At 33.8% G+C, this 16,825-nt stretch overlaps 1 protein-coding gene across 13 annotated transcripts in view; it reads left to right on the top strand.

Annotated features, from left to right (window-relative positions):
* Positions 1-16,825, top strand: part of Robo2 (roundabout guidance receptor 2) — a 1,215,662-nt gene that overhangs the window by 1,121,344 nt on the left and 77,493 nt on the right. For all 13 annotated transcript variants that reach the window (XM_047564678.1, XM_047564674.1, XM_047564667.1 and 10 more), the window contains 5 exons: positions 117-322; positions 5,136-5,217; positions 5,642-5,804; positions 7,420-7,586; positions 10,683-10,804. In XM_047564678.1, the coding sequence (XP_047420634.1) occupies positions 117-322; positions 5,136-5,217; positions 5,642-5,804; positions 7,420-7,586; positions 10,683-10,804 (740 nt within the window). The remainder of the gene's footprint in view (positions 1-116; positions 323-5,135; positions 5,218-5,641; positions 5,805-7,419; positions 7,587-10,682; positions 10,805-16,825) is intronic.

Here is a 16,825-nt window from a genome sequence, read left to right as displayed (position 1 = left end):
AAGTTATAAGTAAAATGTTTGGCTTTGGAGTTTTCACCTTACTTTTGATATCAATATGTCAAAACTATTGAATAGCATAGAAATTAAAATATACTGAATATATCTTTATTCTTTAGTTTTGACAGATAGACCTCCACCCATAATCCTACAAGGCCCAGTAAACCAAACACTAGCAGTCGATGGTACAGCATTACTAAAATGTAAAGCCACCGGTGATCCTCTTCCAGTAATTAGCTGGTTAAAGGAGGGATTTACTTTTTTGGGTAGAGATTCAAGAGCATCTATACAAGAGCAAGGAACATTGCAGATTAAGAATTTACGGGTAAGTAATGTTTGGTTTACATTTGAGTCTGCATTAACATAAGAACTGCTCTAGGGAAAAAATTTGTGGTGAACTTAAAATCTTACATCTCAAAATACCTTCTGTTTCTTAATTTAAAAATTATTAATTGAAATTAGAGCCAGGGTCATTTCCTTATGTCACTCATAAGTTCATAACAGACCTAAAGTCTTTTTGCTCTTGTATCACATCTCATATGTATGTAATCAATGAAACTACAAATTATAAATACTTAATAATAGTAGTAGAATATATAAAATTTCTTTGAAAAAGTGACAGATTCTTCTTTTTTTTTAGTGCTTACTGAATTTTTAAAAATTATTTATTTATTTATTAATTTTTTACAGACTGCATTTTGATTCATTGTACACAAATGGGGTACATCATTTCATTTCTATGGTTGTACATGATGTAGTTTCATACCATTCATGTAATCATACATGTACATAGGGCAATGATGTCTGTCTCACTCCACCATTTTTCATAACCCCCTCCCTCTCATTTCCTTCTACATAATCTAAAGTTCCTCCATTCTTCTCTCACTTCCCACACCCCTACCCCCTTTATATATCATTCTCTACTTATCAGGGAAAACATTCGGCCTTTGTTTTTTGGGTTTGGCTTATTTCACTTAGCATGATATGCTCCAATTCCATCCATTTACTTCTGATTTAAATCTTGCTGATAAAAGGGATATCATAGGGAGATGTAGGTAAAAATGGTTTGGTCAAACAATTGTGTAAAAAAAATAAAGAGATGCAACTGAATACATGAAAGGCAGGTTTGGATAGTTGGAAGAAAACCTTAGGTTTTAGGGGAAGTTCCTGTGGAGTTTTTTTCATTTAAGTCCCAGTATGAGTACAAGCCACCCATGATCTTTTAACTGAAATGTATGTGATAGAGAATGACCATTCCTGGATATTTAGCAAGGCAGACCTTCATCAGGAGCAACTCAGAATAATATGTGTGCTTCTAAATATTTTATTAGTTATCTGTTACAATGTAACAGTATTAGCAGTAACACACTTATTGTTATCTCATAGCTTCTGTGAATTAGAAGCATGACCATGACTTAGCAGGGTCACCTGCTTCAGAGGTACAATCTGAGGTGCCTGTTAGAGGAGAGGAGGATTCATGTGAATATCGACAGGATGGATTTGCTCCCAAGCACCATGATTATTTGTAGCCTAGAATTCCTTGGGTCTACTGAATTAACAACCTCAGCTTGCAAGCTGCTGGTAGGAGCACCTTTAGTACACTGCTATGCAGACTTTCTCAATATTTCTGCTTCCTTCTCTATGTAGCAAGGAAGAGAATCTCCTTCCAAAATAGGCATTGCAATTCTATATATGAAATTCATAAACGAGATATCTTAAAACCTTGAAACCAATGGTTCCATCTACACTTTATTAAAATGGATTATGGAAAGTGTGAAATCCAAGTGGATGTCACAATGAGGGACATCTTTCCTCTGCCATATATTCAACTCATTTAACCAACAATAGTAATTCTACCCCCACTTGCCCTATGTAGCTAACATTACACTAAAGCTGGAGAATATATTCATAGTACTGAGAATGAGAACCAGAATTAAGATACTCGATTTAATAGTGCATAAGGAAAAATGGATTGAAAATGATTCAGCTGAAGAACAGTCAGTAGAAACTGGTGTCTGGGTAGAAATTGGGAACAAAATGGTAAAGAAAAAACAAAGTAAAGTCATGTTGCTTAATTTTCACATTCAGAAGCCAGGGAGGAAAGTAAAAAAATGTTTATTATAAATGTTTCCAAATGAGGAGGATTCTTCTCTTATGATAGAAAATATTACCTACAATTATATGTTTATCTGGTTATACACATACACAAATATATGTATAAATAAATACATAAATATATATGTAAATATATATATATGCTTGTGTACAAACGCACACACACACACATATGCCAGATGGACGAATAATTCTATTTTGTGACAAATGCATGCTACATTTTTAATTGTATATATATATATATACAATTAAATTAAAATTACATATAGATGCACATATATAATTTTGAGACATAGGCATTAATTATTGCTCTAAGTAGCAAAACTACTGCCAACTACAGTTAAAGGAAAATAACTATATAGACTCTTTTTAATCTTTCTTTTCATTGATTGTAAATTAGTTATTAACTTTCTTTGAACAAAATGGAAGTTATTAAAAAATTAATGCCAGCTCTCCTTGGGTAAACACTTTAACCTCTCTCTCTGGGCCCAAGGCAGCCTTGGGCCATAGAGGTTAATGCATTTTCACTGTATTGTTGAATTAAAGGGTGTGCTCGAAGAGTCAAGATCCCTAGGAGTGTTTGAGAGAAGCAATTAAAGGTGGGTGCTTGATGATGTCAAACTCAGAGCCCTGACAGGCTTCTGAGTAGTCTCTCTGAGAAGGCAGCTCCTGAGGGCTTGTCTGTAGCCAACCGCACAAGGAGAAAAACAGGATGGAGTGAGCCAGCATATGCACCTCTTCTTAACGCAATTGGTGAGATAAATGGATAAGGATGGAAAAGAAGTGAAGCAGTCTTGTCCAGAAAAGATATTATTTAAAGTTAAAACAATAAAAGGAGCTGGGCATGGTGGCGTATGCATGTAATTCCTGCAGCTCGTTGAGACTGAGGCAGGAGGATAGAGAGTTCAAATCCAGCCTCAGCAATGACTGAGGTGCTAAGTAACTTAGTGAGACCCTGTCTCTAAAAAAAAAAAAAAAAAAATACAAAATATGACTGGGGATGTGGCTCAGTGGTCGAGTGACCCTGAGTTTAATTCCCAGTCCCCCTAAAAAAACAAAAACAAAAACACAAAACAACAACAACAAAAAAACAATAAAAGGGAATGAAGTGTTGATGATGATGGTGATCAAGTAGTGAGATTTAGCAATGATATTTAGGAATTTGATATCATTTTTGATAAACATCAAAGTAAGCACATCATTCTTTTTCTGTAAAATGATTCTTTTTAGAGGGGGTTTCAAATGGGCTTTTCAGTATTTTACTTGTATAATCAAGAGAGGTTTGCTATAGGTCATGTTCTTTTGTGTCTCGCTATTTCCTTTTCAGTACGTAAAGCAAGAGAAAAAAATAACATGATGAATACAGTGTTCTCATAGTCCAGCTAATTGGTAACTGAATCTGTATCTTTTGAGAAGTAGAATATTCCAGTACTCATTAAAACCTACCTACCACAGCTAATGTCAGGTTGTATCTCCACACAATGACAAGGAGCTACAGTTAAGAAGCATCACCTACATACTCTTCTTTTAGCATTTGCACAGAATAACAAGTGCTACGTTTTAGTTCAACAGCTATAATAAAATGCAAATTTTTTTACTCTTTCACAGTCCATATTCAAATGAACATCCCATTAAAATCCAACCTCGGCTCATTATATTTAGTTTGTGAGTGATGCTTCTTAAATGCAAAGATTTCTAATGACTATAATGTGCACACAGCTACATTTGAAAGAATGGCTCATTCTACAATGGCTATTCCCATCATCCCTCTGTGTAATGGAAGACAATTGTACAGAGATAATATGGCGAAGAATGACGTGCCAGAGCAATTTGAAACTTAAGTTAAAATACATAATGACATTTAAAATCAATTAAAACAGTGAAATGGCAGTAACATCCATGCACTAATGATATACCTGAGAATCCATTCTGAAAGCTTGAGTCATCAATACACTTACATTTTGAACCTGACAGATATAATATTCCATGAACTTCCACATTTCATCAACAATTAAATTCAAGTTCATCACAGTTTTAATCTATGTCTTCTGCCTTGCTTCTTTCTCTTTGTTCATGAGCCTGTCTTCCCAGTCTCCCTTTTCCTATACCCCTAAACCTAATACAACAGAATGTTATTTGCCCCAGAAGCCCACAGAGCTCAACCACAGAGAGGACTTTTCAATTACATCTTTTATTGACCTTGGGACTATTTTCAAAGTATAATCAGAGATCTTTGGGCTTACATTTGTAAAAGAGACCTCTTTTTAAATGTCCTTGTCCTTGGCTACTCTTCAATGAGTAATGAAAACATCTTCAGTGATCAATGAAATGGCAATTTTTAAAAATATTTGAATTGTGTTATACTATTTTTATGGTCCTTTGCAACACTAATCCATAGGCAGTATTTGTTGGTTTATGTGTGATGCAACTTTCTTTTACTGACTGTTACACTGCTATGATTTACATATAAGTGAGTACTGAATTCTTAAAGTGAATTTTTTTCCTTTTTTAATAAATATTTTTCTTCTTTTTTTTATGTTTTTGAAAAGAAAGAAAGTATGGCCTCCTATTATCTCATTGCTAATTTATTCCAGGGTATATTTTATCTTTTGGAATATAGTTTACTTGAAACAGAAAAGATAGCTTTTCATTACTGATGTTGTGTAGCCTTACGGTATTATGAATGAAATCTGTCCTGACTTGTTTGTATATAACTCTGACATAGTAGGCTCCATTTTAAAATGGAATTAAGAGGTTTGTATTACTAAGAAAGAAAAAGACAAATAGAATTTATCAAGTAACATTTAATTATAGAAATATCATTTAGAAAACTTTTGAATCAATGCTATGAATAACATTATATGAATTCATTTTAATATTTCATATTTTCATAAGATTAATGCATTATTTCGATGGGCAAATTATATATCTCATTTTAAAAAAATCAAATATTGCCTGGTCAAGATTGAATAATTATTCTGCACGTTGATTACTGTTGAATTCTCTCCTTCCACGCATGCTAGATTTCTGACACTGGCACTTACACTTGTGTGGCTACAAGTTCAAGTGGGGAGACTTCCTGGAGTGCAGTGCTGGATGTGACAGGTGAGCTCTTCGTGAATCATCTTAACAACAGAAATTTGAGTGCCTTAATGATGGTTCATTATTAAATAACAAGATAGGGGAAAATCAAAGTTTTTAATTCACATGAATGCCAATTTTAATCCCTCTACCAGTTGATGCCAACATTACATTTGTGGAATTTAGTGCACTTGTTCTTGATATTTTTTTTTTATTTTATTTCCTCTGAAGTGCAAGCAATTCTAGTGATCATATGTGAAAGGAGAGTTTACATTTCCTAACGTGGGAGAAGCAGATATTCACTTACATGTATACTGCTGATCAATGAAGATGAATTGCTCACTCACTGTTTAATCCAACTTCTTTAATAGACTATTTCCTTCTTTGAAGCATCATTGTCAGCTTGAGTGATCAGGAATGAAGTTTTTTTTCTGTCTGTCTTCTATAGAATCTGGAGCAACAATCAGTAAAAATTATGATTTAAATGACCTGCCAGGGCCACCATCGAAACCACAGGTCACTGATGTTACTAAGAATAGTGTTACCTTGTCCTGGCAACCAGGTACACCTGGAACTCTTCCAGCAAGTGCATATATCATTGAGGCTTTCAGGTATGGGATGATTCCTTTTCTTTCAATTGTGTTTTTGCTTTAGCTCTTAAAACCTCACCTGAGCTATCTTGGTGTGTTATGTTAAGAATGGGTTCAATTAATATGTTTGAAGAATTTATCTTTTATATCAGACTTTATTCAAGAACAGACTTTATGTTTTAATTTATAACTTACTTGTAAGATTAAGTATGCATTATCTATGTGTAGATCTATAGAAAGGTAGTCATGACAATCACTTAGCTCATTTCTTATATTGACAAGTATATGTATTTAAAATGAGAATATGGGCATTCAAATTGAGAAGAAAATGCTTTAATTAGGGACAGACACTTTTTTATGTTATGCAATATTTATTGAAGCATGATGCCTTGGAATATTTATTCCTAATAATTAGAGCAGAACTTAATTCCAGTGTTTTTATGATATATATTTGAATACATCTATTAATTATGCCTGGAAGAAAATTTAAAACCAAATTAAGAAACTTATTCCATGTGCTTTTAGTTGCTGAAATTAAAAGAAATTTCCATGTGTTATTTGAAATAATTCTTATCAATTTAACAATATGAATAATAAATTAGCAAATATCATTATAATATTGCTTTATGGGAATTTAATAACATACTTATGCAAATGGGAAAATACACTTAATTTACTTTCATGTTCAATTTCATTGTGCTTGCCTTTGACATCATACATTTTGAGGGATAGCCTTTGTCCTTTGTCAATATTAGGACAAAGGATCACTTTCATGTTAAGTTTTTCTAATCTGTATTTAAGATAATGAAAGGTATATAGCTTAAAATTTCAAAATACTATTTCTCTATAATTTGATAGTTTGATGCTTAAGGACATCTAAAATGAAGCCTCCCTAAAACCATTGTCTCCTCATCGTGAGCAAAAGTAGAATTTGAATATAGACAAAGTGTTCTAAAATGTCATCCATCCATCTGACTCTAAGGGGTCTACACACACACACACACACACACACACACACACACATTCAGAGATATTTTATCAGTCTGAGATGCAAAATCACAATGCTGTGTAATGTACAATTTTTTAAAAATGTAACCAAGGGAAAATATTCATTACATGCTTCCTTTCTTCTTTTACAGATATGTAGTTTTAGAAGGCTCTATTATAATATTGCATGTGGAATTGATGCAAAAGAAAACACCTTGTAACAGGAAAATGTATTGGCATAATTTACTCTGTAGTCCATTTATTCTTTCTGCAGGTTAATTCTTTTCAAGGTATATATATATGCATTTATGAGGACCATACTTATTGTATAAACTTGATGTTGTGATCTTGGCCTCTGTTCCTTTTACAGGTATTCATTTAGTGGGCTGCTGTGCATTAGCAAAGGGCTGTCACATCTTCTGGGCTGAGTTTAATTTTGTTGTGCATGGCACTTCTGTTAGGTGGGCTCGGCTTTGTTGTTGAATAAACTGAATTCATCCAAACGTTTCATTTATTGGGCTGAACACTTCAAGTGTTGTGTGTGTGTGTGTGTTTAATTTTCAGCCATTAACCTTTGTCATTGATACCCAATTCCATTTCCAATAACTGTATGTCTGTTCTTTAAATAAAATTTCTGTTTGTATTTCAGCCAATCAGTGAGCAATAGCTGGCAGACAGTGGCAAACCATGTAAAGACCACCCTCTATACTGTGAGAGGATTGCGACCCAATACAATCTACTTGTTCATGGTCAGAGCAATCAACCCCCAAGGTCTCAGTGACCCCAGCCCTATGTCAGATCCTGTACGCACACAAGGTAATTTCAATAGCAGTAAACATGACTGGTTCTAGAAAGAGGCATCAAACAGACATTTGAGAACAAAGAGATTGTGTGAAGAAAAATACACGTATGTACACTGTTTTTTAAAATGGTTCACTGGACTTTATTGAGTGAAGAAGAAATAAGTTGGCATTTCACCTTGCTAAGATATGTCCTTTCTCTGGAGCTGTTAGGGTCTACACAGTTAAAAATTAAACTAGGTACATTTATATGTTAAAAGGGAATCCACCATGCTACTAAACTAGTACTTTAGTATATTTACAAGTGGGAAAAAACATTTCTCCTTCTTTGGAATAATTTACACACTAGCAAAAAAGTGATTTTTTTTTAATGGATAGATGCCCAGATAGGGATATCCAAACTACTTCCTACTGTTGGTTCAGGAATTCTATTTATATAGTACAGTGACTCTCCTGAGAATGCAGCATTTGGATCCTCTGAGACAGTTAGATACACAGAGTTTCAGGCTCCAAGTCAAAAACATAGGGGTCAATCAGTGTCTGTCTTAATACACTCTCCAGGGGATGCTGGAGCTAAAGTTTAACAACCACAGCTACAATGTATTTTATTCAAAATCGGATGTTTCAAAAAGTGATTTATTACAGAAAACAGTAAATCAAGTTTTCTTCCTGAGGCTTGCAATTCTTCTGACTAGTATAAAAAATCCCAGAATATCAAAATGTAATTTCAAAATAGAGATGTCCCTCATCTCATCTTTGGTAACCTGTCTCTTTCAACTGAGAAGTCACTGGAATCTCGAATGTAATGCAGGATGCTAGATTATAGTTTCCTTTTCTACTAGAGGATAAAGTGAATTAATGCACTAGAAATAGTGCCTTTATTATTTGCTGCAAACTGCTCCCCACAGAGTTCTTAAGAAAGGGTTAATTATTTCTTATTTGTAAAAGGCTTTGAACAAGATATAATTCAAAGTAGTATTTTGTGCTATGAAAAGCACCACACAGCCATAAAATATTATTATAATTACCATGTAGTTCAGTGATAGTAACTAGCATGCCATTATAACAGAGAAGGTGCCTTAAAGGAATCAAGTGAGATCGTCACCACGTGACTAACGTTGCTGACATGATGACAGTCAAGAGAGGAGGGAATGCCACTCTGCTATTGTTCTCTAAGCAGTAATGTGATTAATTTTCCTTGATGATAAAGGGCCTGTAGGTAAAGAACCTGTCTCAGGAGAAAGAAAAAGCACAACAAAGAATTGGAAGACCTGAAACTAGTTAGATTTTACCTTACTTAGATCCAATTGCTTTATAGGGTGTCTGAATTTAATGAGTAAATTAAAATTATTGGACATGAAATGGAAGAGATGCATGATTTTTAAGTCAGGAAATGATAGTACCTAGATCGTTTACGCCTTTGTGGATTGCAATAGATTTTTGTGTACAACCGCAGCGTAAGGTAAAGGGATAAGAGAATGTGGACGAATCGTGTGGGATTGAGTCTGGCAGACTGTCCTGATCATTCAATAACTATGCCAGTCACTAAATCTTGACTCATAAAATAACTCTCAGTAAAAAGGTCAAGAAAGATTAATGAAAAGTTGTTTGTGATCTGACCTGTTTCAGTTGAGAGACTATCCAGAGTGAAAGACTTATGTTCTTTTAACACATATTTAATAGGAAAACTCATATTTTGTGTCTGAATGTTAGGATCACTTTTCATACCTCACTTTCAGTAGCTTTGCATTCTGCAACCACTTCCTTTCAGAGAGCTCTTATTTTACAAATGTATTAAATACCAGAGACTACAGAAATTATTTATTTTAATAAGGCTACTAAATACTTTCACCATCAACATCACTGCTGAGTATACATATGTAGGAAAATATTAACATTTTTCACATAAAGGGACTTCCCCCCCTGATTTAAGTAAGTAAAAGATTATACTTTTGTTGTTGTTGTTGATAAGGATGCAACAAAGAATGAAAATGTAAAAAAAATCACCCTAGTTTCCAAGTATCTATGTTACAATTTGAGTTAGTCCACTCACTTTAAATTATAGCTAAGATATGCAGTTGAAGATATTTTCCAAAATATGTGGCATGGCAGCCTGAGAAAACAGGAGGAAAACAGATGAAGAAAATAAATCATTTTAAATTGGACCTTCTTCCTTAAATAAAGTAGTTTGAGGTGTACCAATTAAAGACAGCTTGAATATGTGTGAGATTCAGTGTTTGATATCAATTCAGTGGGCTTAAATGTTTATAAATCACCATTTTTTCTTAATGGACACAATATATACCATTGTATGGAGCAGTTAGTAGGTGAATGGTGAATAAGGAGACAACAATGTTCAGCCGAGTACTTACCATTCTAAACATCACCATTCTTTCTTGCTTTCCCTCCTCCCTTCACCACCAAAAGAGCTGCATTGCCTCTTTTCAAATATTGGAGTTCTGGCTAAAATGTATTATTTTGGGATATTTTGTCAGTATTCTAAGTTTTTCAGTTTTTGTGAATTTGAGGAGTTCTTTCCTTTCTCTCCCCCACTCTGTTTTTCTTTAATGACATAATTCATGGTCCCAGTCTCCCAAATTTTCCTTTCCACACTCCCAGACTGAAGTAGGTCAAGGGGTAGAAAAACACTACCTTCTAATTGAAACAAGGGATTCAACAAATTCTTCACCTTCACTTTTCAGATATTTCTGAATTTACCACTTGGGAAAATCCTTCAAGTCTCTAACATCTATATATAGCTGATTCTTCTGGAGAAGTCTCAGAGTACATACTTCATTCTTTCTAAACCATCATTCTAATGATCTTCCACAACACTCTGTCTGCATTTGAATGGAGATGAGGGATTTTAAATGCTCTTTCATTAAACTACTTTAATGAAGATTAATATCTTTCCAAATTATGTCCTACCATTGTGAAGTACACACACACACACACACACACACACACATGCTTAAATGCTTTTTATCACAAAAGGTTTATAATTTTCCCCCTATAATTAGTTCTAAAAGGATAATATTGGCTTATATAAAGTGAATTGGAATTTCATTGTGAATTTCTAAAAATCAGGAGTTTTTATCTCATCTAACTGCAGATATCAGCCCACCAGCACAAGGAGTGGACCATAGACAAGTACAGAAAGAACTAGGAGATGTCCTTGTCCGCCTTCACACTCCAGTTGTATTGACTCCCACTACTGTTCAGGTCACGTGGACGGTAAGTTGTCAAATACTATCTTAGGCTTTATGAACAACTTTATGTAGAGTGACAAAGGCTATATGAAATGTTTTGTATTCCTTTAAGGAAATCAGAATAAATAGGAAAATGTAAGTAACCAAACTCAAAACTAATAGTTAAAATGCTCACCATTTAAAATCCAGATGTAATCAATGAAAATAAAGGAAAATATTCAATAGATAAATGTGTAAGTAGGAAATAGAATAAAAATATACTATGATATAAACATAACCTTTTCTATCCTCTAAATTTTTAACAGTTTTATTAAGATATAAGTAGCATGTCATCATTAAAGTGCACAACTAAATGTTTTTATTATATTTTTGAAGGTTTGAAATCATCATCAAATTCTGATTTTAGAACATTTCATCATTCTAAAATGAAGCCCTGTGCCCTTATAGGCACCCCTCTGCTCTGTAACCTAGCCCTGTGCAACCACTATTTTTCCATTTCTATATATTTGCCTATTCTAGACCTTTCATGGATATGGATTCATATATGGTGTAGTCTGTTTTATGTGACTTCTTTAATTCAGCATAATGTATTTAAGGTTCATCCATTGTGAAGTATGTGCCAGTATTTTGTTCCTTAAAATGTACTATTCTATTGTGGGATTCCATTCCCTTTTTTTACCAGTGTAGAGATCCCAAATAGCACTTCATTGTATATCACATTTTCTTTATCCTTTCATCTATTGATGGGCCTTTGGGTTGTATGGAATTTTGGCTATTATGAATAATAGTACCTTGAACATTTGTGTGCAAGTCTTGGTGTGGACATGCATTTTAACTTCTCTTGGTATACAACTAAGGATTGTTGAATAATATGGAAATGCCCCACTTAATCTTTTGATGAACTAGCAAAAAATGTTTTTCAAGTGGTGATACCACTGCATATTCCAAACAGCAATGCTTTAACATTCCAGTTTCTTCCAAAATTCATTCGATTTTTTCTTCCATCCTCATTAACACTTACTATTCACTATATTTTTGGATATGGCCATTCCAGGGGGTATATAGTAGTATATATATCATTGTGATTTGACTTAACATTTTTTTAAGATTAATTATGTTCGTCTTTTCATGTGCTTGTTAGGCATTTGTATATCTTCTTTAGAGAAATATCTATTCAAATTCTTTGTAATTTTCTAGTTGAATTGTTTTTCTTCTTACTAAGACTTATTCCAGATATGTTGCTTATCAGATACATGACTTGTATTTCCAGTCTGAGTTGTTTTTTGCTTTCTTTATGGTGTCGTTTTAATTTTGATGAAGTTAATCTTCTGAATTTAAATAAGCCATCTCTACCTTCTTTTAGCTGAATCTGATACAGCAACACAAAAACATTTACACAATTTTAATCATTTGACAAGTGTGGTCAAAAAATCAGTGTGCTTTAAGAAATAATTTGATGTTTTAATAAATGTTAAGAAAGTCCAAGTGTCATGCAATTTTAAATGTGTCAGAATACACAGTTATTTCAAATGGCAAAACGTTTTGATCATATTGCAACTGCTGCAGTGAAAACAACAAACAGCATTAAAATAGAAACATCAATTGTGTTCAAGAATACTGATACTTGTGTGTGCCTATTGTATGTGTGTGTCTGTGTGTTGAGAGGTGTTACAGTCTTCTCTGTGGCTAGCACAGTTAGCACCAACTTCTTTATGTCAATCCCTCCCATTAAAAATCCTAATAATTCTTTAGAATATATATATTGGAATGACAGAAAAGTACATCTACTTAGAACCCTCTGAGGATGTGGTAGAATTTGTAAAAGTAGTGAACATTTGAGTAGGCATAGTTTTAAGAGTTTTCACTTTAATTACAACATTGCTTATTTAGACTGTATTTGTTTCTGTTGTTTGATGTTATGTAAATAGAAGGAAGACAAAAAGTTAAAAGAATGTGTTTTCTGCCCATCTATATTGAGAAATATGGAAGCGTTATTGCATAAGAATAGAAAAAAAATGAAAATAACACTTAAGAATGTTTCGTCCAATTATATGCTCTGTAAAAAGGAAACAATGCAAACAGGTGTAATAGTATTCCTAATATCTCCTGTATATTTATAGGTAAAGACAAGACTAGGAGTCCCTCAATTTGCATATTTTTAACTTTTTTGTGCGTGTGTGTGGTGCTTGGGTTTGAGCCCAGAACCCTGAGCAAGCTAGGCAAGCATCTTACTACTGACCTACACCCTAGCTCCAAATTCCCTGACTTTACATCTGCTTTCTTTTCTTTTTTTTTTCCACTTTAAAAGAGAAACTATATATAAATACTTAAAGGAATCTCTTTTAATGGTGGAATTTTGACATATGATCCTGGGTGAGATATTTTGTTACTTCTAAAGAAAACCACATTATTGGTCAAATTTTCTGACTTATGAGTACAAAATTGGATAATACTTTATAAAATTAACTCACTAAGTTTATAGTGAGTGTTTTAGGATTATGGTGCTCCTAATTCCATTTTGACATAATTTTGTATTGGATTATTCTATGTTCTGCATGTAATGGTTTCTATTCTTCCAATCCCATGAAAGGAATGTGATTCTCCCATCATTATTCCAGTGGCACAGTCTGCCATGATTCTATCTTTTAGTAGTGCTGACTGGATACAAAACCACCCAAACGAAGGAAATAATTGTGTTCTTCATAGCAGATTTTCCTTCATTCTCAATTGAAAGCATGTCTTCTGCTCTCCTGGGAATTTTGAGGGAGTTTCTTTTAAGCTGCTTCTAAATAAGGAAAATATTTGGGGAAGAATCAAAGTCATTATGTTTATGAAGTTAATCACTTTAAGATTCACTAGAGTACATCAAATTAGATCAGAATTGCATGTCTGTAGGCTGGGAGTTCTTCCAGGAAAGGACCACGTCATATTCATCTCTGTATCTCATGAAAGTTGACATTACCATTTTGCCTATCTGTCTCTTTCATGGGCATGAACTTCTGGGAGTCTAGAATCCTTTTCTTTCATGTCCGTTTTTCAAAATATTCATTCAATAACTGCCTGTTAAGCGATTCAATCAGTTGCTTTCATATGTCTTTTCTTTTTTTTTTTTAATTTTCTTTTTATTTTTACAGACTGCATTTTGATTCATTGTACACAAATGGGGTACATCTTTTCATTTCTATGGTTGTGAACAATGTAGATTCACACCATTCGTGTAATCATACATGTACATAGGGTAATGATGTCTGTCTCATTCCACCATCTTTCATACCCCTACTCCCTCTCATTTCCCTCTACATAATCTAAAGTTCCTACATTCTTCTCTCACCCCCAACCTCCCTACCCCCATTATATATCAGCATCCAATTATCAGGGAAAACATTCGACCTTTGTTTTTTTAAGATTGGCTTATTTTTCTTTTGAAACAAAACAGATTCAATTAATATCTTAGGGCATTGGTCCCCATCAGTTTGTAGTTACAAATAAGGTAAGAATGTATTTGAAACCAGCCATGGTGGTGCATTCCCATAATCACACAGTGACTCAGGAGGCAAAGGCAGGAGAATCTTGAGTTCAAAACCAACCACAGCAAAAGTGAGGCACTAAGCAACTCAGTGAGACTCTTTCTCTAAATAATACAAAATAGGGCTGGGGATGTGACTCACTGGTTGAGTGCCCCTAAGTTCAATCCCTGGCACACCCTCCAAAAAAAAAAGGATGTATTTGAGAAAGGTAAGTTTTAGTGAAAAAGAAGTCTGATTGGGGGTGGGGCAAATCACCAGAGAAATTGTAATTTTATAATATTTTAACTTGCTAAATATGTAGGTTATTTAAATTATTACACTGTTACCATTTGAATAACAGATGTGTTAGAGTATAAGGGGAGGAATATATTCTCCAGCCCAAGTGTTTAGATCTGTGACCAGTTGAGGTGATTTACCAATGGACCACAGGATTCAGCTGTCAAAAGCACAAGACATTTGTACGGAAACATTAACTACCCCCGCCCCCAGTGACTGATTTAAAGCAACAATAGTTAGCAATGGCTAATTTCAGAAGATCAAATTACTGCTGTTTTAATGAAGATAGGCAAGATGATTAGAAAATACCTGTTCCCACAAAGAAAAATAGTCACTAGCTGAAAAATTATTATTCTTGTGCTTGATTTATTGTTGTTACTGTTCAAGGCCAAGAAGGAGCACAGACCATTTGACTCCTAAGTCTCTCAACACCGGGATAGAAAATAATTTTTTTTTTTAACTCAACTTTCTGAACTCAACTAGAACCAGATCAATTCCTTAGCAGATAATCCCATCAAAGAAATGTCACTTTGCATTGTCTATTTAGATGAATGTTTTTGTTTTTGTCTTTTTTTTTTTAATTGAAAAGGTAGATCTTAAACATCTTGAATGGTTCAATAACAATACTGATTTGAAAACTTATATATCCCACCTTTTTTTTTAGTATGTCCCTTCTTTAACAGAACTCCTTAACATTACACATCTCTACAGTTTACAGTGTTTTTACTGAAATTAGTCATCTGATTATTTCTGCACCGTTGAGCTGAGAGTATTATCTGAACAAATTAAATATACTAAGGCTCAGAAAGCTTAAGAGACTAAGCTCTATTTGAAATCAAGGCCCTACACTGGAAGTCTGAAGTTTCTTCATCATGTCACTTCTTCCTTAAGACAATTCTTTTTAATTCATGTTTCAAAACGTGGCAGTTTTAAAACTTGTGTAAACCTATAAATTTGTGGCCAGATTCTGATAGCAATCAACTCTAAAAGCACATCTTTCTTCTCTTCAGAATGTTAATAAAACTAGTGACAAGCGTATGGTTTAACTTGAAAATGATTACTTGTCAAAATGAGCAGCACAAGTTAGTGGTATAGCGCACGCATCCCATAAAAGCCAGCCTATTTTTTTTAAGGTAATGTTCAGCATTTTCATTTTTGCTTCCACCTGTAACAACAAATTTCCTCTCCTCCCAAATGCCTGGCACAAAATGCACAAAATGAAGTTAAACTACTTGGTTATTAAGTAGGCTATTACTATCTACGGTTTGGAGACGGTGCTCACTCAAGTGAGCAAGGCGATGTTGGGTAGTAAACATTAGCTTCATAAAGTCCCTAAAACACTTAATTAATGAAAACCAAACATGGATAAAACCAATTTACCCTGATTTACAGACTCCCTTCATCTGGAAACAGCTGCTTAATGTTCTTCTTAAAAACACAGCTTGCTTCTTTCAGTATTAACAAGCTATTATTGTGAGTTATGTCTTTCTTTCAGTATATAAATTCACTTAAAGCGAACGCAGAGAAGTTTATAAAATGTAAGCTTGATGTTGTTTTAACATATGCTGCAAGGGGTTTTTTTGAACTTTGACAGTTTTGATGAAAAGCATCACTCTTTGACTCTTGTAAATTTAACATTTTGCTTCTTTGTTGCCCTATTTTATGATGTCAGAACAACTCTTGCTTTTCAAAAAATGCATCAGTCAGTGTGAACACAAACTTGGTAGCGTGGATGAGGACTCAAAGATCACAAGTTTCCAGGCTTCCATGTTAGACCTGGGCTCCCTTTCCTTTCTTTTTTCTTTTTTTAATGGGATTTTATATATTTATTAAAATGTTATTTCAGTGAATTTTTATTGTTTTAGTTAGTTATAAATGTCAGTAGAATTCATTTTGACATAATAAAGCGTAGGATATATCATGTTCTAGAGGATGTACTCCATGGTGAGATTCACTGTGGTATATTCATTTATGTCCATAGGAAAGTTACGTCAGATCCATTCCACTTGCTTTCCTTTACCCATCCCTCCTTCCTTCCCTTCAATTCACATTGTCTACTCCACTGAACTTCTATCCCCCAACCCCTTATTGTGGGTTAACTTCCACCTACCAGTGAAAACATTTGACCTTTGGGTTTTTGGAATTGGTTTATTTTACTTAGCATGATAGTCTACAGATCCATCCATTTACTGGTAAATATCATTAAGTCATTCTTGATATAATCTCATACAAGTGTAACAGTA

Source organism: Sciurus carolinensis, chromosome 9 (genome assembly GCF_902686445.1).
Source record: "Sciurus carolinensis chromosome 9, mSciCar1.2, whole genome shotgun sequence".
NCBI lineage: Eukaryota > Metazoa > Chordata > Mammalia > Rodentia > Sciuridae > Sciurus > Sciurus carolinensis.
The sequence above is the reverse complement of the archived record's forward strand: the minus strand, read 5'-3'. Positions and strand labels throughout refer to the sequence as shown.